The sequence below is a fragment of the Sapajus apella genome, unplaced genomic scaffold, assembly GCF_009761245.1.
Source record: "Sapajus apella isolate SASKATOON/1434 unplaced genomic scaffold, GSC_monkey_1.0 scaffold35, whole genome shotgun sequence".
NCBI classification, from domain to species: Eukaryota; Metazoa; Chordata; class Mammalia; order Primates; family Cebidae; genus Sapajus; species Sapajus apella.
The window spans coordinates 21,267,198-21,290,561 of record NW_022436975.1 but is presented as its reverse complement, the minus strand read 5'-3'; the positions used below and the strand labels follow the sequence as shown (position 1 = coordinate 21,290,561).

The following is a 23,364-nucleotide window of genomic DNA, read 5'->3' as shown; positions in this document are numbered from 1 at the left end:
TGCTTCCTCAAAAAAACCTAGACTTATCATATGATCCAGAAATTTCACTTCTGACTATATACCAAAAAATTAAAAGCAGGGACTTGAACAGAAATTTTTACATCCATGTTCACAGCAACATTATTCACAATAGCCAAAATGTGGAAGCAACCTAAATGTCCATTGAAAAATGACCGAATAAAATGTATATGCATACAGCAGAATACTATTTTTCTTCTTAAAAAGGAGGGAAATTCTGACGTGCTACAACATAGATGAACCTTGAAGACATTATGCTAAGTGATATAAGTCTGTCACAAGGATAAATACTATATAATAATACTTATAGGAGGTGCCTAGAGTAGTCAAATTCATAGACACAGAAAGGGGGACAAGGAGGAAAGGGAAATGGGAAGTTGTTGTTTGATGTAAGGAGTTTTGCAGTTTGGGCACGTGAAAAAAGTTCTGGGGATAGGTGGTAGCAGTCATTGCAAAACACTGTCAGTGTTTATGTCACTGAATGATACTGTGTTGTGTCACTAAATGATAATGTGTTAGCATTCTCCAGAGGGGCAGAACCAATAAGATATATGTATATATAAAGGGAGCTTATTAGGGAGAATAGGCTTACACAGTTACAAGACAAAATCCCACAATAGGCTGTCTGCAAGCTGGGGAAAAAGAGAAGCCAGTATCATGGCTCAGCCCAAGTCCAAAAGCCTCAAAACCAGGGAAGTTGACAGCGCAGCCAAGGCTGAAGCCAAAGGCCCCAGAACTACTGGGAGGCTACTAGTGCAAGTACCAGAGTCCAAAGGCCAAAGAACCTGATGTCTAAGAGCAGGAGGAAGTAGATTGGCATGGGAAGAGAGAGAAAGAGCAAGAAAACCCAGCAAGCTGTTTATTCCCCATCTTCTGCCTGCTTTGTTATAGCCACACTGACAGCCAGTTGGATGGTGCCCACCCACATAGACGATGGGTCTTCCCTCTCCCAGTCCACTGACTCAAATGTCAATCTCCTCTGGAAACGCCCTTACAGACACACCTGGAAACGCTTCACCAGCCTTCTTGTCATCCTTCAGTCCAGTCGTTTCTTTCCATGTTTAGTTGTTCCCTCACAGCTCTTGTAAGTCAGGCCTGGTGGTGACAAACATCTCTCAGCATTTGCTTGTCTGTAAAGGGTTTATTTCACCTTCACTTATGAAGCTTAGTTTGGCTGGATATGAAATTCTGGGTTGAAAATTCTTTAAGAATGTTGAATATTAGCCCCCCGCTCTCTTCTAGCTTGAAGGGTTTCTGCCAAGAGATATGCTGTTAGTCTGATGGGCTTCCCTCTGTGGGTGACCCAACCTTTTTCTCTGGCTGCCCTTAACATTTTTTCCTTCATTTCAACCTTGGTGAATCTGATGATTATGTGTCTTGGGGTTGCTCTTCTTGAGGAGGACCTTTGTCTGCTTTGTGCTGGGTACTGGGCCAGGCCCTGGGGATACAAAGGTAAACAAAAGAAGCTCCTATTTTAGTTATGAAGACACACAGTTACCAAGTGCTAGAGTAAAAGAAGAGGAGCTAACTTGGCTCAGTTATAGAAAGCTGCTTAGAGGACCCTGAGCTCAGTCTTAAAAGATGAGTACATGGTAGGCAGACGAAGCTACGGGTGTTTCTATGGGAGATGGGAGGAATTTTTCCAATTGGAGGAAATCGTGCATGCACATGAACAGATATGGCAGAGCATCATATGGTTTGGGAACTAATTTATATGACTAGAATTTATGGGGGTGGTTCATTGAGGTCATAGGGATAACAAGAATCCCATGGGAACACAGAAATCACAAAGAAACCAATGTACTGTCATCCAGCAGTGCTTCACCCAGATTAGAGTATATATATATATATATATATATACACATATATATATGGAATTGAAAAGCAGTTCAGGTTCCAGGGCAGTTCTAGTATTATTTTGTTGTAACCTCACAGTAAGAGTTGGTCCTCTTCTATTATGGTGATTTCATTATTCTATTCATTTCTAATACTTCAGACAATTACTTTACCTTCCATTCAGAACACCCAGAAGTTTTTGCTTACTTATTTTCTGTTTATTCAAGAGTTTCCAAACCCAGCTTGTCATCACCTTTGCCTTCTCTCTGCATATCTTCAGCCTCTCTTTGGCTACTGAGTAGCCCTCTTTATGTCTCAGGTACCGAGCTCCTCATAGAAAATGACCTGATTGGTGTATTTGTTCTCTGTTTGAAAGAATTTTCTTGCCACACTGTCTTATATGTCACTGACCAGCCTTCAGGCTGACTGCTCTGGACCAATCATCTGGATCCAGAAGTTTTATCAGAAGGGCACAGGGACCCCACTGAACAGAGGCAGTGGGGAGGGTAAACATTCTGAGATTTGGTCTTTTCAGTACAGTGGAGGAAGGAAAAAAACAGAAGAGGTATCAAGGATACTAGAATAGGAGACAAGAGATATGATAAATATTTAAGAAGAGGAATAGCACTTAGAAACCTATTAGATATTTAGAGATGGGGGATCAGGTAGAAAGAGAGAAGTCTAGAAGAGTCATCGATTTCTGGCTTGGGCAGCTGGGTAGATGTTGGTAACCAGATTGAGAGAATAGAGGAAATGGGACAGATAGAGTATAGAAGCAAAGAAAGATGCATTTTACTACACATGCAAGTTTGAAGTACCAGGAAACATCCAAAGGGAGAAACCTAGTAGGCACTCAGATACATGGAACTGCTGCTAAGCAGATAAGCTATATTTTGTTATAGGTAACAGAAACTTATTTCAACAAGCTTATGCAAAAGGGCCAGGCCTGTGAACGAGAACAGATGTTTACATCCCATTAATACAACCCCAAACCTCTCACCTCTATCTATCTTTGCAGGTAAGAGAACCTACAGTTAACTGACTTCTACAAGTGACGAAGGACATAGACATGGTTATGGGAACTCTGGGCTTATTATTATTATTATTATTATTATTTTGAGACAGGATCCTGCCTTATCACCCAGGCTGGAATGCAGTGGCACGAACAAGGCTCACTGCAACCTTCGCCTCCCAGGCTTAAGCGATCTTCCCGCCTTAGCTTCCTGAGTAGCTGGGACCACAGGTGCAGCTACCATGCCTGGCTAATTTTTATTTATTTGTTCATTTTTTGTAGAGATAAAAGTCTTGCCATGTTGTCCAGGCTGCTTCTTGAACTGAGCTCAAGCAATCCTCCTGCTTCAGTCTCCCAAAGTGCTGGGATTACAGGCATGAGCCACCATACCCAGGCTCTAGGCCCACATTCTAAATACTCTGTAACTAGCAGAAAAAGCTGATTTGTCTACCTTCGAGATGAAAAATCCTAGGGGAAGAATTCAGTTATTTGTACTGGCTCATTACCCTTCCTTAAACCAGTCCCTGTGGTCACGGAAACATTAGGTACTGTATTTAGCCAAGTTATCCCTGCGGCTGGGGTGAGTGAGGTCTTTTCCCAGAAGAAGACTATCACAGGAAGATTCTGGACCAATATAGTTTCCTTACTGAATAACTTGGTTTACTTTCCAGTTTGTGTAAAATATATAATAAATAAATCCAATTTTTCTGCAGCAGCTCAAACTGGGACAACTCTGTGCAACCTTAATCATTTCTATGTATTTCTCTGAGACTGAGTATTTTGAAGTTATATGGGGAGTAACCTCATCTCTCCAGAGTGTCACTTTAAGAAAAAGATGGCTAGTAGCAGGGAAGGTAGAATCCTGGAGAACATGTGAAAAGATTCAAGGGCAGATATTCTTAATTCTGCCAGTGTTATATATCAGTGGCCCCTCCAAAGTCTGTGCTTATAAATGCAACAGATCAAAATGAGACCTGCCGCCAATTTCCAGGGAATGTTGGAGGAGGAAAACTCTCATTAATATTAGTCTTTCCCTCCTATTCTATTTTTGGGGATGCTTGAGAAGATACTTTTGCTTTAATTTTTTTTTATTTTAAAAAATAGAGATGGAGTTTTGCCATGTTGCCCAGGCTGGTCTAGAACTCCTAGACTTAAGCAATCCATCCACCTCGTCCTCCCAAAGTGCTAGGATTACAGGCATGAGCCACTGCACCTGGCCAATACTTTGTTTTGTTAGGGGAAAAATGTTCAGTATTTGAAATATTGGTTGTGAAAGTCTTGGTTCCACCTGCATTGGTGCCTTTTAAAACAAATTTGGAATATAGTGGAGGAGGAGGCATATATAAGTGGACTTACTTATATATGCAGAATATATCTCTGGAAAGATATCACAAACATTAAAAGACCAATAATATTGGTTCCCTTCCAGGAAGAGAACTTATAAGTGGCTAAGGGATGGGGGACAGGACTGGAAATTTTACAGTATACTCATTTATATCTTTTGGAATTGAATTATTTGAATGTACTGCCTAAAGTATAAATAATAAAACATTTTAATCAAAATTAAAGGCCTAAGCTGTCTCATAGAATCTAATGGGGAAGTAGGTGACTACTGGGAACTAGTGAGAAATAGTCTATACTGAGGAGTTTGTGATAGGAGGTCTTTGTTAGAGATTAAGAAGTCATCAGCACTGAGGTTGCAATGGAAGTAATGGGTGAGTTGTGTATTGACAGCCTTGGGATGGATACAGTAGTCCCCCTTATCTGCAGTTTCACTTTCTGCAATTTCAGTTACCCAGTCAACTGGGTCCAAAAATAGATAAGTAGAGAACAATAATATATTTTGAAAGAGAGAGAACACATTCACCTAAGTCTTATTACAGGATACTGTTTTAATTGTTCTACTTTATTGTTACTTGTTAATTTCTTGCTGTGACTAATTTAGACATTAAACTTTATCATAGGTATGTATGTATGTATAGGAAAAAACAGTAATTATATATAAGGTTTGGTTCTATTTGGTATGCAGTTTCAGGCATCCACTGGGGATCTTGGAGCATATCTCCAACAGTTAAGGGAGGACTACTGTATACAGGAAAAGAAGCTGCCAAAGAAAACGAGAAAGATTGAATCAAGGACAGGACAGTCACTGGGGGAGTAGTGTTTAGCAGCCAAAAGAGGCATCTGAAAAGGAAGGCCTATAGTAGTAAATGAGGACCCTATTTTATGTGCTGTTTATGCTTATTTTATCCATTATTGGATGAAAATTATCAACAAAGTGCTTATTACCAATTTTATCCTGAGAGATTATTCATAATGCTAAATTTTAAATATTCTGAATCCCCAACAAGCCACGTTAAAAGCCATTAACATTATGTACTGTTTTTTAAAACATTAAGCATTATTCTTTGGAATATTATGTACTGTTTTTTATTTTTTTTTATTTTTTATTTTTTTTTGAGACGGAGTTTCACTCATGTTACCCAGGCTAGAGTGCAATGGCGCGATCTCAGCTCACCGCAACCTCCGCCTCCTGGGTTCAGGCAATTCTCCTGCCTCAGCCTCCTGAGTAGCTGGGATTACAGGCATGCGCCACCATGCCCAGCTAATGTTTTGTATTTTTAGTAGAGACGGGGTTTCACCATGTTGACCAGGATGGTCTCGATCTCTTGACCTTGTGATCCACCCGCCTCGGCCTCCCAAAGTGCTGGGATTACAGGCGTGAGCCACCACGCCTGGCCTATGTACTGTTTTTTAAAACATTAACATTATGTACTGTTTCTAAAAACATTAAGCATTATTCTTTGGAATATTCTTTGGGAGGCTAAGGCAGGAAGACCATTTTAGCTCAGGAGTTCACAAGAAGCTTGGGCAACATGGTGGACCTCCTCTCTACTAAAATGTAAAAAAATTAGCTGGGCATGGTGGCGCACCTGTAATCCCAGCTACTGTGGGGGCTAAGGTGGGTGGATCCCTCAAGCCTGGGAGGTTAAAGCTACAGTAAGCTGTGATCATGCCACTGCACTCCTGGCAACAGAGTGAGACCTTGTCTCAGAAAAAAAAAAAAAAGAAAGAAAAATAGCTCTATGAAAAAGCTTTAGGAAATAAAAACGTATGCAACAAAAATAAATGCAAGTTTGAAAAACAAAGTTAAGAAATTTTTTACAACTAGAGCAACAAAAAACAAAAATGGAAAATAGAAAAGATTAAAAAAATTAGGAGGCAAGCGGAAGTACAATATTAAGTAATGAGTCCCCCAAAAAAAGAACTGAAAATAGGCAGAAATTATCAAAGAATAAATATAAGAAAATTGCTGAGAACTGCAAGATGAGTCTAAATTGAAATGATCTACTTAATACCCAGCAATGTAAAAAAGATAAAACAATCCAAACCAAGACATACCATTGTGAAATTCCAGAACATCCAAAATAAGGAGAAGCTCTTAAAAGATTGTAGGTCGTAGGTGTAGTGGTAGGATTAGGGATCTGTAACCGCTTAGAAGGGTACACAGATCAAAATGGCACTTTTTCAGTGCACAATGGGTATTTGGACTTAAGGACTTCAAAAATCTGAGGAAGGGCTGGGCACAGTGGTTCACACCTGTAATACCAGCACTTTGGGAGGCCAAGATGGGAGGATTGCTTGAGGCCAGAAGTTCGAGACCAGCCTGGTCAAGATAGCAAGACCCCATCTCAAACAAATAATAAATTTTTTAAATCTGAGGGAGAAATTATTTGCATCCTAGAAATGTATAACCAACCAATTAATCATGTGTGAATGTAAGGACTCAAAAAGTGTATCTGCCATACAACTGTCTTTAGAGAACTGCAGGGTGATATACTCTCGAAAAACAGGGAAAAAAAGAAAAGCACAAATTGAAATAGTAAATCCACCACAGAAAAACGCCAAAAGGAAGTTATAAGACAAAGGTATGCCCAAAGCCTTCTCCGTATTGGAGCAGGAGGAAGGGGGAACTTCAGAGAGAGATCTCCAAGGGGAAAAATGGAACCAATACATTATCTAATATATTTGAGCAATAAGGGTAAAAAAAAAAATGGCTGGTAGTCATCAACAGCTCTAGTTGAACAGTTGAAATAATGAGTTCATAGAAAACTGTGCAGGTAGAAAATATGAGACAATTGTTTATTCCGAAAAACTAAAGTAGTGAAAGGAAGGAAATGATCATAAAATATTTTCTGCTTCTGCATTTTTTCATAGGAAATAGTTTAAACGCTGACCAAAAAATGGTGATATAGGATAACAGGAGATAGAAAGTGGGAGGTTAAGAATACTAAATCATCACCCATGATAATAGAAAGTCAATAAAGCCTAGAATTGGCAAATCAAGAAATAGTATTATAAGTGTTCGATTGGCTAATATCAGAAAAAAATGTCTAAAACAGTTTAAAGTCATTGCCTTTGGGAAGTGTGGGACTGGGAGAATAGAGAATGAAGAAATGTTTTTCCTGTTGTTACTATTTCATATTTAAATTAGATCTACTTATTAGTTTGGTATAAATTTAAATTTTTAATGTCAAAATACTGATAGTATGCAATGGATGGGTTCCAACTTTTTAGTTCAATGGAATAAACATTTTTGTCCTAAAATTTTTATCCTGCAAAAGATATCAGGAATTGGAAACAATGAATGGTACATGCTTATTTTTTGCCCACTTAGATTTAAAAATAGAAGTTTTTAAGTTCATATTCTTTCATGGATACTACACTGAAACACAAAGTCTTCCCTAAAAGGAAATCCTGCACCTAGTATCTAGACTAAAGGACCTAGAGGATTAAGGTGAACTGGAGTCAGACTTCTATGACCTTTAAAGTTTACTGCAGTATGAAAACCATCTAAAGATAACTAGATCCAAAGTTACCTGAATCCAGCAGGTTGCCATTTATACATCTGTGATAGATCCCAACTTTGCTTTTTAGTCACAGTATGGTAGAATTTTAAAGATCTATGATAGTTCAAGTTTCTCTTACTGAGAGTTGAATTTAGGATTTAGTAACTAGTAAATAGATTTGATAACTAGTAAAGAGAGAAAGAACCCTGCCTCTATCCCCCAGTCTTCAGCCAACATCACATTCTGTTGTGGTTAAGTTACTGACTACTAAATCTGTAGGAATGCTAACAATTACATAGCAGATTCCCTTACTTATTTTTACTAGTGTTTTTGAGAAGTGTGGGATAACTAATGACCACAAAGAAGCACTCCCCTTAAGAATATTTTTTCTCGATGTATTTGAAAATAAAGACCAATATCTTGAAAATTTTGTTGCGACAAATCAGATGTTTCCAAATGTGTTGGGTTGCAGCAATTCAGGAGGACCATGTATATGTCCTTACATTATGTATGGTTGTATTAACACAGTGATGTCTTTTGTTCCTTAATGTTTTGAGTAAAGTGCATCTCTACCAAAAGACTAGTAAATTTGTTTTCCCATGTTTTTATCCCATGATTTTAAAAGGATTTTAATCCATTGAGTATTAATTTCTTCCTTTTAGGGTGAGAATAACATCTACTCTAGTGGCATATAAAGCAACCCATGCTTTTAATCTTTTCCCAAGTGTGGAAGAAAAGTTTTACTAGAATTGTTCTGGTTTTATACCACAGAAGTCTTCCCAGCTTAGAGAATTAGATTAACCCTGCTTCAGTTTTCAAAAATAGTGAAAATAACTATTACAAATGGTACACCTTAACATTTGACATCTAAACCTAAAATGCCATGGATGGTTAACAACCATCCTTAGTATAAAAATGTTTTTCTGGATCATGTGTATCACTCTCAACTGGCAGCTTATTACAAATGCAAATTTCTGGGCACCAAATGAATATAGTTTTTTTCAACTGACCTAGATGATTCTTTCACTGTGGCAACAGAATTGCAACTTAATGTTATGTTTGGTGGCTTTTATTTTGTCAAAAGTCAGTATAAAAACAGAGACATATAAGTCTGAGTGTGGTGGTACACACCTGTAATCCCAGACCTTTAGGAGGCAGAAGGCAGGAGGATGGCTTGAAACCAGGAATTTGAGATCAGCTTGGACAACACTGCAATACTGGTCTCTACAAAAAAATTAAAAATTAGCCTGGCACAATTAGCTGGGCATGGTGGTATGCACCTGTAGTCCTAGCTACGTGAGAGGCTGAGGCAGGAGGATCACTTAAGCCCAGGAGTTTGTTACAGTGAGCCATGATTAGCATCACTGAACTCCAGCCTGGGTGACACCAAGACCTTGTCTCTATTAAAAAATAAAAAAATAGACAAAATCTCTACCTGTTTTAATTCCATTGAGGACATTGTCTGTTTTATTATCGAACATTCTTCAGTGTCAATGGAACAAAATCTCTTTCTGATTTCAGAGCTAGAAAAAAGTTTGTCTCTCCTGTGAACTTGTGTGTTTCCTTTATTAGAGTAGTGCTTGTCAAATTTGATTAATTCTCAGAATTTCCTGGGGAACTTTTAAAAACAACATAGCTTCTCAGCTGTAAGACCATTCACTGGACTTTCCTGGTGAGGGACGGCCCTTGTGATACTGATAATTAGCCATGTTTCCAAAACTCTACATGGGATATCTAGTTAATTTACCATGTTCACTTTTTGCCTTGGCTTCCTGGAAGCTAGTCTTACAGCAATTTTTCTTGGAATTCAGTTATTTAATGTAATTATTTTCCATTTCTTTCCCTATTATATTACTTGGCTCATTTAGTATGTTTTTAATACATTTCAACATGGGAGAAAATAACCTAATGGTACTGTCCTTTAGACCAGCACATTCCTTGCAATAGCATTTGAGCCTAAAATAAATCAGTTACTAGGATTATAGAGGGAAAGAATATTATGGACCTTTTAAAATTTCTTCATTCCGTTTTATGAAGTCTGTGGGAAACTTATTTGAAAAGGACTCTGAAATTTGCTATTAAAATAACATATACATAATTAAATTCCTGATCCCTCTTAAGCCTCTTTCATATGGACACCCCAAGACTAAATGCATTGTTCGTTCTTTTTATTCACCACCTGAATGAGCTCATCCATTTTGGTGGTGTTAACATTACCACCGTGCTGAATAATTTCCAAATGTGTGATTAGCTTGAATCACTCACCAAAGCCCCAGGCCTGAATCTTTTGCTGTCTGTAGGGATCCTTTAATTGGCTGTCTCCCAAAGACCAGATATGCATGTGAAGAAAGCCAATGCATCTAAAATCAAACTCCTCAGTTTACTGCACAATTTCCTGATTACCTCCCTTTCCCTACACACCATGTGGGTAAATGGCATGTCCCAAGCTGAATTAGCCCTTTGTCACCTTTGTTTCTTTTTAGCCCCACTCCACTTAACTGGGAAATATTTAGGCTATAATTTGAGGATGTAGTTTGAAGTCAGATTGAGAACCAAAGAAAATGCTGATTGGTATAAGTGATACTCAGAAGGAGGGATAAGTGGCCTAAGAAATAAAAGTGGTTTGTTTCACAGGGAGAAAACCTATCATTTGTCTTAGATGGACTCAAGAATGTATTCCTTTCCCTTCTTCCCCTAGTCTAGTGCTCATTTCCTAATTAAAATCAACTACTATTAGTTGATTTCTTGATATGCAGCCTCTTGCTGTTGCCATTTATCGTGGTGTCGGTATTAACAATTTAGTAATAATTGCCTAATTGATCTTCATCTCTAGAAAAAGAATGGTAATAGGATCTGACTCAATGAGTTGTTGTCAGTATTGAGTAGTTTGTAGTATTTAGCATAGTGCTTGGCGTCCACTAAATATTAATTTTATTTTGTTGTTGTTAACAGTACATTCAAATATTCCCTTATGATTATTTCACTTTTAACTTACACCAATTAATTGCCACAAAGTACCATATTTACTCCTAGGATAATCTTACCATAATTTTATAGATAAAATTCACATCCTTCATCCTGGGAGTTAAAACTTAGTTACAAAACCTTAAGCAAGTTATTTTTCTAAGCCTCTGTTTCCTCATTTGAAACAGGGATAACATTATGTTCTGGGTTTATATGAAGTTAAAATTAGTAATGTGTATCAAAAATGCTTGGGGGACTGCAAAGAAATGTATACATTGTAGGTGTTTTCATTTGTGCCCTAAGCTTTGTCTTGGAGCACATGGCCTGATGCAAGCAAGCAAGGAGCTCCAAAGAATCCTTGGCCATCACCCCAAGATCTGGGTTCTACTAGGTACTGGGCGACACAACAGTTTTTGATGGCTACAAGGTATCTATTCAGTTCCACCAGTCACAAATTCCCTGAGGCATAAGATCTCATTTGGGGAAGGCATTTTGCACAAAATGATGCTCTCAATGTTTAATTCTCATCAGGTGAAAAATGATCTACTTGGTAGCCTCCTTGGAAGATGTCAGTGCATAATAACCTCATGAAGCATCCCCAGAAGCTGCTGCCATCTCCAGAATGTGCCAGCCTCCCAGGAACCAATTACCTGTCACAATTTTCCTGTCTGTTCCCAAGAACTAGAACCCTTGTGAAAACACAACAAATTCAAATTGAAGTCCTTCGTCTATCTGTGATTACTGAAATTATTTTAGAAATCACCCTACTGGATATCCCCACAGCCCTTGGCCATTACCTGAAATACAAGTCACCCCATCCAGTAATCTCATTCACTCACATTCCGGTTACTGTTGGATTTTTCTTCCCTGATCCAACCACCTCCCACTGTTCCTCTACCTCCAGATCCTTTCTACCATGTTCTCTATCTAGGACACCAATGGTGGTTCGTGTTCTTACTTGTCCAGTACTTGTTCCTTCACACCTTCTGGTACTAAACTCACCCTTACCACAAGGAAAAGCATGTGGCCAAGATGGGCCAAAACAATTGACCCAGAAATGAGCATGCAACCTAAACCAGCTTGCTTTAAGTCTTTCCAGGGAACTCCTTTGATAGAACTGGCAAGTGACCATGTTCTCTGGCATGTAAATAAAGTCCATTTACAATAGAAACAAATGAAGCCAACCTGAAACAGAAGACAGAAGAAAAATAAAGAGAGAGAGAGGTAAAGAGAGAATCTAATGAAATCAAGTGCCTGGTTCTAGTTCCTAAGATCCACAATGCGCCCTGACTCCTGAAGCTTTTCCTTCGACTCTCTTAACTTCTGGTTCACTATATTCCCATTTCAGTCACTTGCAATGAAGAGTTACAACTAATATAATTCATTCCATTATAAGCTTCCTACAACTTCTGCCACTGCACCAAACATTCCCTCTGACCAGTTGCTTTATGCTAGACTCTCCCCTCAAAATACCAATCCCCTTCAGCCCTCTTAAAAGAACATCTTTCCTTAAGCTGGGTGCGGTGGCTCATGCCTGTAATCCCAACACTTTGGGAGGCCAAGGCAGGCAGATCATGAGATCAGGAGTTTGAGACCAGCCTGGCCAACATGGTAAAACCCTGTCTCTTCTAAAGATAAAAAATTAACCGGCTGTGGTGGCAAGCACCTGTAATCCCAAGCTACTCAGGAGGCTAAGGCAGGGGAATTGCTTGAACCCAGGAGGTGGAGGTTGCAGTGGGCCAAGATCACACCACTGCACTCCAGTGGGTGACAGAGCAAGACCCTGTCTAAAAAAAAAAAAAAAGAAAGAAAGAAAAGAAAAATAAAAATCGTTCGTCCCTCAAACTTTATATGTCTTGAGAAGATCAGAGGTGGAGCTGACAGCCTTCTCCCTCTCCAAACCATTCAGTGCCACCCTATGCCTAAAAAAACTCTGTTCCTGCTGACATATTTCCTTCTTCCCTTATTATTGCTACTCCCCACTCATTCATTCTGTTAAAATAAGTAATTGGGCAGCTATAAGGCCAACTAGCACCTTAGGTTCCTACACAGACAAACTAAAACTCAATTCAATATAAACAGTAAAAGGACACTTAAACTTAACTAATCACGAACCACCAACATACTTCTAAAAACGTCCATCAGATTATACCCAAATAAGGCAAATATTTAGCTGTACCCAATCAAGTAATTGTTCTGTTGCCCAGGCTGGAGTGCAGTGGCACAATCTTGGCTCATTGCCACCAGGCGATTCTCCTACCTCAGCCTCCCGAGTAGCTGGTATTACAAGCGTGCTCCCCCATGCCTAGCTAATTTTTGTATTTTTAGTAGAGATGGGGTTTCACCATGTTGGCCAGGCTGATCTCAAACTCCTGACCTCAGGTGTTCCGCCTGCCTCAGCCTCCCAAAGTGCTGAGATTATAGGCGTTGTAATCTGGCTGAGCAATTTCTGGCCAACCAGTTTCTTTACTTGTTCAGACTATAAAAGCCTGCTGCTCTCATGGCTGAAACACAATTCTGTGAACCTCTTCTGGTTTTGAGTGCTACCTACTTTGTGAATCCTTTAATATTCAAGTAAACTCTGTTAAATGTATTTTGTCTGTAGTTTTCATTTTTAACTATTCAAAACAGAAACTCAACTCAGTCCTCCTTGCAGTCCCCTTCCTGAGTTCACCATCCATGTGGAAGAACGTCCACTGTCATTCTGTGGCTGCCTTGTCTCTACTAACATTTCCTCCTCCCTCCATGCTTTCAGTGAAAAAATAAGTGTCCCTTCCTATGTAAACTTCTAGTGGATTCCAAACTTTAGAGACCTCTGTCAATCATTTTGCCCAACTCTTCCCCCTGTCTTCAGCCTGTTCCCCTCTCCCTTCCTTCTCATCATCTATTAATAAACATGCTCAACTGTGACATCATTCAATAAACAAAAACAAAACCTACCTTGACTGCCTTATTCTTCTTTATTTACACACCCTGCTGTCTTCTCCCCTTCAACCTTAAACTTCTTGAAAATATTCTCTTTACTTCCTGTTTCCATTTTTCACTTTGCATTCACAACTTACTGAAACTAAGCTCTCTTTATCAGAGAAGTATTACTCAGGCCTGATGTGCTTGGTTAAATCAAGTGAGAAAGTCCACCTTGTGCTTGGGCTCCTTAAGCTTCTATAGGTCACAGGATTACATTCTAACCCTAGAGAGACACCTAGGTCAGGGTGGGTCACAGAATTTTCATAGCCATTACCAACCAGCTCTCTCAATTGCCAGATCTACCTCTAAATGTGACATGTCATCTCCTGCCAGTCTTACCTACTAGTAGCAACACTGCATTATAAATTTGTTTCCTCATTTCCATAGCAGCAAAATTTATACTCAAGAAAATCATATAATTTCCAAATATTAATGAAATGGTTTTGCTTCCTCATCAAAATACAATGTCCCCCTCACCAGCTGAGTACGATTTTATATTTTAAAGCTCACCGTATTGATCCAACAATAGCATGTAAACAGAAAAATTACCTGTTTGGGTTTTTTTTTTCATGGGCTTTGTGTTTCTACAAAGGCAGGAACCAGTCTCTTGAATAGATGAGAAATGAGATAAGATTGAGAATCACTACTCTCTGAAGAGTCAGAGTCTTTCTGGCAAGTACAGACCCTGCAGAACTGTTTACATGAAACAAGAATGAGTATGGTTGCTGCACAGTGGTGCACATCTGTAGTTCCAGCTACTTGGGAGGTTCTCTTGAGCCCAAGGGTTTGAAGCCAGCCTGGGCAACACAGCAAGGCCCTGTCTCAAAAAAACATTAAAAAGAATGGGTTTGGCAGGTACGCAGATACCTAGTCCTATGACCTTGGGCAAATTACCAAACATCTCTGAGCCTCAGATTCTCTATCTTTAAATAAAGATAACAATACCTATTTTAAGATGATTTTGAAGACCAAATAATATATGTAAACGCAAATTTCCCGGAATTTAATAAGCATGTAACAAAGATTCATTTCTTGCTTTTCATCAGTTTGTCCCCAAGGAGAAGCTGAAATCAAACACTCCCATTTTAGTTCTAACTTATTTCTGTCAGGCATTTTCTTGCACCTACTTTCACATTACAGTATCTCAGAACAGGTTTTTTATTCTTATACATGTCTTGTAAGACCAACTAAACACAACCTCATTGAGGGCAAAGATCATATTTCTGTTCTTTTATATTTCTCATAATTATAGCAATCTTGTGCCACAAATTTTCCTGGATAGACCTAATCCCAAATAAGCTGCCTTCTGTCCTGCAGTCATTAAAAGTATCCTGAGAATTTCAGGGTCCAGGCTATGTTTGCCAAAGTCTCACTTACTTAGAATGTAGCCTCCAGATCTGAACACACATGAGTAATCAATCTGCTTCAGGGGTCCCTGGTGGGGTACCTCACCCCTGTAATCCCAGCACTTTGGGAGGCTGAAGCGACAGGATTGCTTGAGGCCAGGAATTTGAGACCAGCCTGACCTCCGTCTCTAAAACAAACAAAAAAATTCTACTTGAAGGCGGCCTCCACAACCCATATGTCTTGGTAGGACCACTTTCCCCACCACCATGACCTACCCTTGTAGAATTTAATGGCAGCCACCCTTAACTATAAACTCAAGAGGCCAATCAAAAACAGAAGCTAAAATTATCATTAAACCCCCACTTTCCCCTAGAAGACCTCAAGATCATTCCACCATGCTTCAAAACTCTTTACACCTTAGTCACCTCCAGAGTCAAACCTCCATTGTTATCCATCATCACCACAATCTCCTTCCCAGAAGATTCTGTTCATTCCCTTATTTTGCTTAAGCTAAAAGACCCTTCCCAGTCCCTGAACTCTTCCAGTGTATCCCCCAAAGCTCCAGGTGTGCCATCTACCAAATCCCAGATACCCACTGCCTCTTTCCGAATGTTTTCTTCACCTTCTTGCCCAGAAACCTGGAGGCAGCTCTAAATGAAAACTGAAAGCTGCTTCCCCTAGAGCCTTCTCAATAGGTGGCTCTTTCTGCCCTCCAACGCACCACATACCACAGAGCCTAGGGATGGAGTGGGTGTCTTTCATGATCCTCATTGCTGCTGACAACAATTCTCCCTTGCTCAAAAACCTCAGCTTTTCTGGAAGTCCGTGCCCTCAAACTACACTACCCACTACCCTCCTTTGGCAATCATCTGCCAGTCTCTCAGGCTCTTCCTCATTCACAGTAGATGTCAGTGGCCAGCTCCCTCACTGGCTCCCTGTCCACTCTTCTTCAGTCATTCTTGGTGATTTAGCATCTATGTAAAGTGTGTGCCAAGCACCTTAGCCTCCTACTCCCTTGACTTCTCACTCCCAAAGCTCTCCTCCTCCATCCACCTCAGCTACCCACTCCCACCTTTTTACCCTGTGCATCTCATTGCCAGTGACTGCACAACCTGTGAAGTCATTTCCAGGAACCTACTCTCTCACTACTTCCTCCTCAGCCATCTACCCTCCACAACAATTCTTCAGCCCCACAGGTGCCTCCAAGTCAGAGACCCTAGCACTAGTTTCCTGTCCTCCATCTCTGACAGAGAACTGGCAAGAAACAGATGACTCACTCAAAAGTGTTTAGCTGGAGAGAGTTTAATGAAGGACCTATTCACAGAAGAGTAACAGGTTGAAGGAACCAACAAGGGATGGTGAAGTATCCAGGGAGTAGGAGCATGGGAAGCTATTACAACCAACAGCCTGAAGTGGTAGGGGAGGGAATGAGCTCCCTGGAGCCCCCTTAGAGCTGAAACAGTAACAGAAAATCTACCTGACACAGGCAGTGGCCACAGGAGAACAAACATAGCCACTGTCGGAACCATAGTAAGGCAAGGAAGGATGGGAGTATAAATAAGTACCCAAAAGTCTCTGATTTTTGGCCAGTGTCTTCCACAGACTTCCAGTCCTATTCCAACAGGAAGTCAAGGGCAAGGTTTGGTGTATAGCTATTTTTGTCACCCAGGCAGTAAGCATAATATCAGAAAGGCAGTTTTTCAATCCTCACCCTCCTCTTACAATCCACCCTCAAGTAAGCTGTGATATCTATTGTTCTCTTCTTTGTGTCCTTGTGTACCAAATATTCAGTTCCCATGTATAAGTGAGAACATGAAGTATTTGGTTTTCTGTTTCTGCATTAATTGACTTAGGATGATAAGTCAATCATTACTGACAGTAATGCAGTCTGCAGACATTTGCCTCTCACAGAAGAAAAGGGTGGACTCTCGGGGCAGAGGGTGACAGTATAACAAGCATGACCACCATCTCACAGCCTTCACTTCATCATCCCTGCCCTCAACCACGCACATCCTCCACATCCTTTGTCATACTGGCCTGGCAAAACCTAACTGTGCCTTCTCCACACCTGTATCCAAACAGGGAGATGTGACTGGAGAAAATTATGTGGCTCTGCTTACTAGTCTTACTTTAAATGTATGGCCCCAAATCTCAAGTGGGCCCTGCTGTCTGATAACATTCCTTCAATCCATTCATCGTCCACAGTTTGACCCCATTTTCTTCTCAAATGCCATCACACTATCTCCACTCCTGATGATTTTGTTTGCTATTTTACTGAGAAAGTAGAAGCGGTCAGAAGCAGACAACTTAATCTTGCCATTCTCAACCTACCCCTAAATTCTGCCCTCTATCTGGTTGCTCTGGGCACCCTATCTTGTCACTGTGGTCAGCTGTGCTCTAGATTCCATCAACTCTGAGCTGCTCAACGACTTTGCTTCTCCAAGCAACTCCTGTAGAATAAACTTCTCTTTCTTATAGATCATTCTCATCTGCATGCAAACACCATAGTATAGCTTATCCAAAAAGAAAAGCAAAACCCTTCCCCAGGCCTCTCTTCACCACTTGCCCATTATTCTGTCTTCCCTTGCAAGGAAATCCCCTCAAGTGAGTTGCTTATTCTCATGCCTCCCTCTTGCCATTTCCCATTCTTTCTTGAACCCACTCCAGTCAGCTATTTGCTTCTACCATTTCCAAGGAAAATACTCTCTTCTTAGTCACCAGTGACTCCAAAAGAATCAGGGTTCTAGCAGAAGCAAATGGCACATTTAAATTGGGTGATTTGGGGAAATGTGTATAAAGGCACTCTTCAAGGCTGTGGGTAGGGGCAAGGAAACAACAGTGGGTTGTGAAGTACCCCAACGCTATCATCAATAGGGTGCCTGAAGGAGCAAGAAGGATAATTACCAAAGCCCAAGGGAGCTTTGTAGAGAGAGGGTCTCCTGACAGAAGTGAGGAACTCCTGCGGAAGATGGCATGAGCACAGGGTAGGAGCCTGCAGTGCGTAACAGAGCACTGCCGCAGTCCAAGGACTCATCTTCTCTGTCCGGTGTGGAAATCCTCAATGGGAAGTCTCTGTGCTGGAGCTCCACACAAGGCTGGCCAAAACTTTCTCAGCTGCACCTCAGTCTGAGGCTCTTCCTGCCTGATCCTTCTTTCTTCCTTTCATTACAGTCTGAAGGCTTTCCCGGCTGACTTCCCTCCCCTTTAATTTTCACAAATGTTATTGCCAATAAGTCTCTTATGCTTCTAACTCTGTCTTAGCATCTATTTCCTGGACAACCCAAACTAACATAACCACATAACCTCCATCTTGCCAAACCCAAGGGTCATCTCAAATCCTATGGCTGGCCAGTATACGATATGTTTAAGCAGTTAAAAGAAGACCACTTTGTTGGTTCACTTCACCAACAAGGAAGTGAAAAATAACTAGATTTTATGGTTTGAAAGGGCCAATTTCAGTTTTAAAACTGACATTAGTAGAACCATTCATTTCCAAATGACCTAGAACACTTCTATTGCACATTGCGCTGTCCCTTTGTAAATATCCATCACATTGGTCATTGTTTATTGTCTGTCTCTATTCCAGGTATGCGTTTCAAGAACAAAGACTAAGTCTGTCCTGTTAATAATTATATCCTACAACTCAGAACTTGCTTGGTGCATCGCAAGTCCTCTTTAAATATATTTAAAATGATTAACTTTGTAGAGCCAAATATGATTTTTATATTTGTTTCTTGGTTAAACTCTTAAGGTTTTATTCTTGTTTAGTGAAGTATTTTTTCTTTTAATTCCCTCAATAAATATTGACCACTAAATATTTGATAGTATAGCACCAGAGCTAGGAGCAGGGAAAATGAAATGACTCCCAGTTCCTGAGGAGCAGCAGTTTGGTGGGAAGACAGACTTGCAAACAATAGAATACAGTATGATTATTGCTAAAATGAAATGTTGTACAAAATACAAGTGAGTCCTTATAGACCCAAGTGTAAGAGCTAAAACTGTGAAACATAGGTGTAAATCTTTGTGATCTTGGGTTAGGCACTGATTTCTTATATAGGACATTGATAGCAAGTGATTAAAGAGAAAACAGTAAGTTGGACTTCACTGAATTAAAAACTTTTGTGCTTCAAAGAAAACCATGAAAAAAGTAAAGAGACAGACTGAAATGAAATATTTTCAAATATCTGCTAAGGTCTAGAATCTATTTTTTTATTTTTTAAAATAAATTACAGAACAACATGGACATATAGAATATATATTTTTAAACCCTTAAAACTCAATAAACTTAAAAAAATTAATCCAACTTAGAAATGGTAAAGGATTTGAATAGATATTTCTACAAAAAAAGATATATAAATGGCTCCTGAACACCTGATAGGGCTAGTAGTCAACATCACTGTGCTCAGGGAAATGCAAAGCAAAATCACAATGAGATACTACTTCATACTCACTAGGATAGATAAGATTCAAAGTCAGAAAATAACAAGTATTGGCAAGGATGGGAAGAAACTGGAACTCCCACACCTTGCTAATAGGGTGGGAAATGCAGTCATTTTGAAAATTAGTGTGCAAGTTCCTCAAAAGATCAAACATATAGTTGCCTTATGATCAGCAATTCCACTACTAGGTGTATACCCAAATGAACTGAGTTCATACAAAAACTTGTACACAAATGTTCATCAACTGATGAATAAGATGTGCTATATCCATACAATGGAATATTATGTGGCCATAAAAAGGAATGAAGTACTAATAAATGTTATAACATGGATGAACATTGGAAACATTATCTTCAGTGAAAGAGGTCAATCACAGAAGACCATGATTCTATTTACTTGTAATGTCCAGCCTGGCCATGGTGGTTCACTCTTGTAATCCCAGCATTTTGGGAGGCGAAGGTGGGGAATCTCCTGAGGCCAGGAGTCCAAGGTTGCAGGGAGCTATGATCACACCACTGTGCTCCAGCCTAGGCAACAGAGAAAGACCCCATCTCAAAAAAGAAACAAAGAATAAAAAGAAAAGAAATGTCCACAATAAGCAAATACAGAGAGTTAGAAAATAGATCAGTTGTTGCCAAGGGCTGCCAAGACTATGAGGGGAAGTGGAGAGTCCCTGGTAATGTGTTCAAGGTTTCTTTCAGGGATTATAAGAACGTTCTAAAGTTATATTACAGTGATTGTTGCACAGCTTTGTAAATATACCGAAAACCACAGAATTGAATACCTCAAATAGCTGAACTAAATGACCTAAATTATATTGCAATAAAGCTATTTCAAAAATGCAATTGAATCGCAAAAGATAAATTGCTTAGGCCACAGGAATCAGTGAAGGTTTCAAAGAGGTCCTCTGTAAATAAGACATGAAGGAACAGCAGGAGCCTGCTGTGTCTGAGAGGAGAGGAGAAAGCATTCCAGAGGCAGCAGTATACACAAAGGCAGGGGAGAGCATGGGAAGAGAGCATGGTATGGCATGTACAGTCAGCCCTCAGTCTTCACAGGGGATTGGTTCCAGGACTCCCGCAGATACCAAAATCCACCCATGCTCAGGTACCTTATATAAGATGACGTAATATTTGCATATAACCTCCTAAATACTCCCCTAGACTTTCAATCATTTCTAGATTACTTATAATATCTAACACAACATAAATGCTATATAAATAGTTTGCTGTACTGTATTGTTTAGGGAATAATCACCGGGGGGGGTAGTCTGTACATGTTCGGTATAAATGCAGCTTTCTCCTCGAATATTTTTTACTCCAGGTTGGTTGACTCCACAGATGCAGCACCCACAGAAACGGAGAGGCAAGTGTATATTGTGTGTAGTCAATAATGCTGGTACAGAGATTGTGGCCTAAGATGCAAGGCTCCAGTCTGTCGAGGTAGGCAAGGATCAAATCAGAAAGGGCTATTTTGTGATGCTAGCTTTCCATGAAGTAAAAGGGAACCCACTGAAAAATTTTCTGCCGGTTAGAAGCAGCATTCTAGTATAAACATTGAAATGTGATCTGAAGGGAAATGAAACTAGTGATTGCCCAGAAGGAGGAAAATAATAATCACTGACTAAATTTATAAAGCCCTAACTCCCCGCTAAGCAGTTTCCTTTAATTATCTCATTTAATTGCTAAAATGGGCACTACAATTATCTCCACTTTATAGATGATATCCACAGGGCTTGCTCCCTCACCTCCTTCAGGTCTTCAGGAAACTATAAGTGCCTCACACTTTCCTATTCCCCTTGTTTTATTTTTCTCCTGGGTGCGCAATTCAATTTAAGATGTTTCACTTTTGAAATCTTGTTTAAAATTCTCTCCCCCACTAGAATGAAAGTCCATAAGAATAATTTAATTTGTATTTTTCACTCAGTTCTCTATCCCCAGTGTCCAGGACATAGTCAACCCTCAGTAAGTACATAAATGAATATATTTTTAAATATGAGGAAATCGGGTCCCATAGAGATTAAGTAACTTGCCCTTGATCATACAAGTAGTAAGTGACAGAATTGTGATTTAACAACCCACATTCTTTATTTTATTTTTTTTGAGACGGAGTCTTGCTCTGTCGCCCAGGCTAAAGTGCAGTGGCGTGATCTCGGCTCACTGCAATCCCGCCTCCTGGGTTCAAGCGATTCTCCGGCCTCAGCCTCCGAGTAGCTGTGACTACAGGTGCGTGCCACCACGCCCGGCTAATTTTTTGTACTTTTAGTAGAGACGGGGTTTCACCGTGTTAGCCAGGATGGTCTTGATCTTCTGACCTCGTGATCCACTAAGTGGTTACACCAGATTTGTAATACTGTAGGCAAGAGGCAAGTCCCCTCGCACTGTGGCAGTGGGGAAGCCGAGTGACAGGGCTGCCCGGGGTTGGCGATGATTGGACGTGGAAGGGCGCTCGAAGGGCTCAATCCAGCGTGACTTTGGTTTCTCGATTCGGCTCATGGGTAAACAGTAAAGCAATTCTTCAGGAAAAAGAATACGAAGGACTCCTGGTTTGGGCAAAACGATAAGAGCAGGACACGCCTAATTCACAATCCTTTTTAACTTTTTAAATATCTCCCTTAGAGTATTAAAACATGTTGTTACTTTAAATATATATGAAGCAAGTAAACCCAAACTGATCTCTTCCTCTTCAGTCTGAGGCCAGTGGGGGATGGGGACGGGAACGGGGACGGGGACGGGGGTGGGGATGGGTGGGGATGGCCAGGCCGACCGAATAGGCTCAGCTTGAAAAAAACAAAAAAAGTCCAAACTTACACAGTAGAAATAAGTCCCTGGGAGTGCTTAACTCTGAGGTAATTTTTAAGGCAAATGCTAAAACTGGAGAATACGCCGTACCCTTGTGGAGTCAGGTGGTATTCATAGTTTTCGATTATCCAGAGGGTGGCAGCGACTTGAAGAAGTGACGGTGTGGGACAGGCCACTGGCACCCAATCCCTGAGTGGCCAGGAAGGCAGGAGGGCGGGAGGGCACGGGGCTCGCGGCCAGGCGCACCACGGCGCGCGACAGCCCTCAGACCCGGCCGCGGTCTCAGGCCGCTGAGCAGGCGCAGGAAGCTGCTTCCCCAAACGACCCCCAACCACCCACCCGGCGCGAAGCAGGGCGCGCAGCTCAGGTTCCGGCACACTCGCCCGGCAGCGGGCCAACGGCCTCCGGTCCCCAGGCGGCGCTGTGGGCTCGCGGGGGCCGCTGCGGCACGAGCGAGCGCCGTCTTCCTAGTGCGCATGCTCGCCCCCGCTGCGGACTGGCTTTTTTTTTTCTTCCCGGGCGGCCCGGCGGCTGCGTACTGGCTGTGGGATGGGAAGTGAAGCCCCAGCGAGCGGCTGCAGCGGGGCTGTAAGGAGCAGCCAGGGGGAGGCGGCGGCGAAGGTGGCGGCGAGTCGGTGAGCAACTGGGAAGAGCAGAGCCGGGGCTGAGCACCTGCAGGCGCGGGCGGCGGCCCCACCATGGCGATTCGCAAGAAGAGCACCAAGAGCCCCCCAGTGCTGAGCCACGAATTCGTCCTGCAGAATCACGCGGACATCGTCTCCTGTGTGGCGATGGTCTTCCTGCTGGGGCTCATGTTTGAGGTGAGCCCGCCCCGAGCCCCAACCGCCTGCCCCGTTGCCCCCGGCCCGGGCTCCAGCTGCCAGCCTCGGCTTCTCCGGCCAGGACTGCGGGGGGGGTCCGGCTGGGGTTAGGGGCGGACCCCCAGTCCCCAAGGTGCGGGCCTGCCCTGCTCCACGCCCGCGGCAGCTCCCCGGCGGCCAGCCCCGGGGATGCAAAGTCCCAGTGGGCCTCGTCGCCGCCCGCAGGGGGGTGGGGACCGCCGCGTTGCCCCCTTCCTGACCCGCTGCCGCCCCCTCCCGCCGGCCCCGCCGCGCAGTTCCTGGTTCCCG

The 23,364-nt window shown here is 41.5% G+C and overlaps 1 protein-coding gene and 1 long non-coding RNA gene across 2 annotated transcripts in view; one reads left to right on the top strand and one right to left on the bottom strand.

Moving 5' to 3' along the window:
• Positions 1-1,342: 1,342 nt before the first annotated feature.
• On the bottom strand, positions 1,343-18,728 carry LOC116563612. Its single transcript, XR_004274483.1, has 3 exons — positions 16,868-18,728; positions 15,591-16,646; positions 1,343-1,456 (listed from the first exon to the last, which is right to left on the bottom strand). It is a non-coding gene; the product is annotated as an uncharacterized LOC116563612 (long non-coding RNA).
• A 3,924-nt stretch (positions 18,729-22,652) lies between these two features.
• Positions 22,653-23,364, top strand: part of TRAM1 (translocation associated membrane protein 1) — a 33,485-nt gene continuing 32,773 nt past the window's right edge. The window contains exon 1 of the mRNA XM_032296313.1: positions 22,653-23,055. Coding sequence (XP_032152204.1) covers positions 22,933-23,055 — 123 coding nt within the window. The 5' untranslated portion in view covers positions 22,653-22,932. The remainder of the gene's footprint in view (positions 23,056-23,364) is intronic.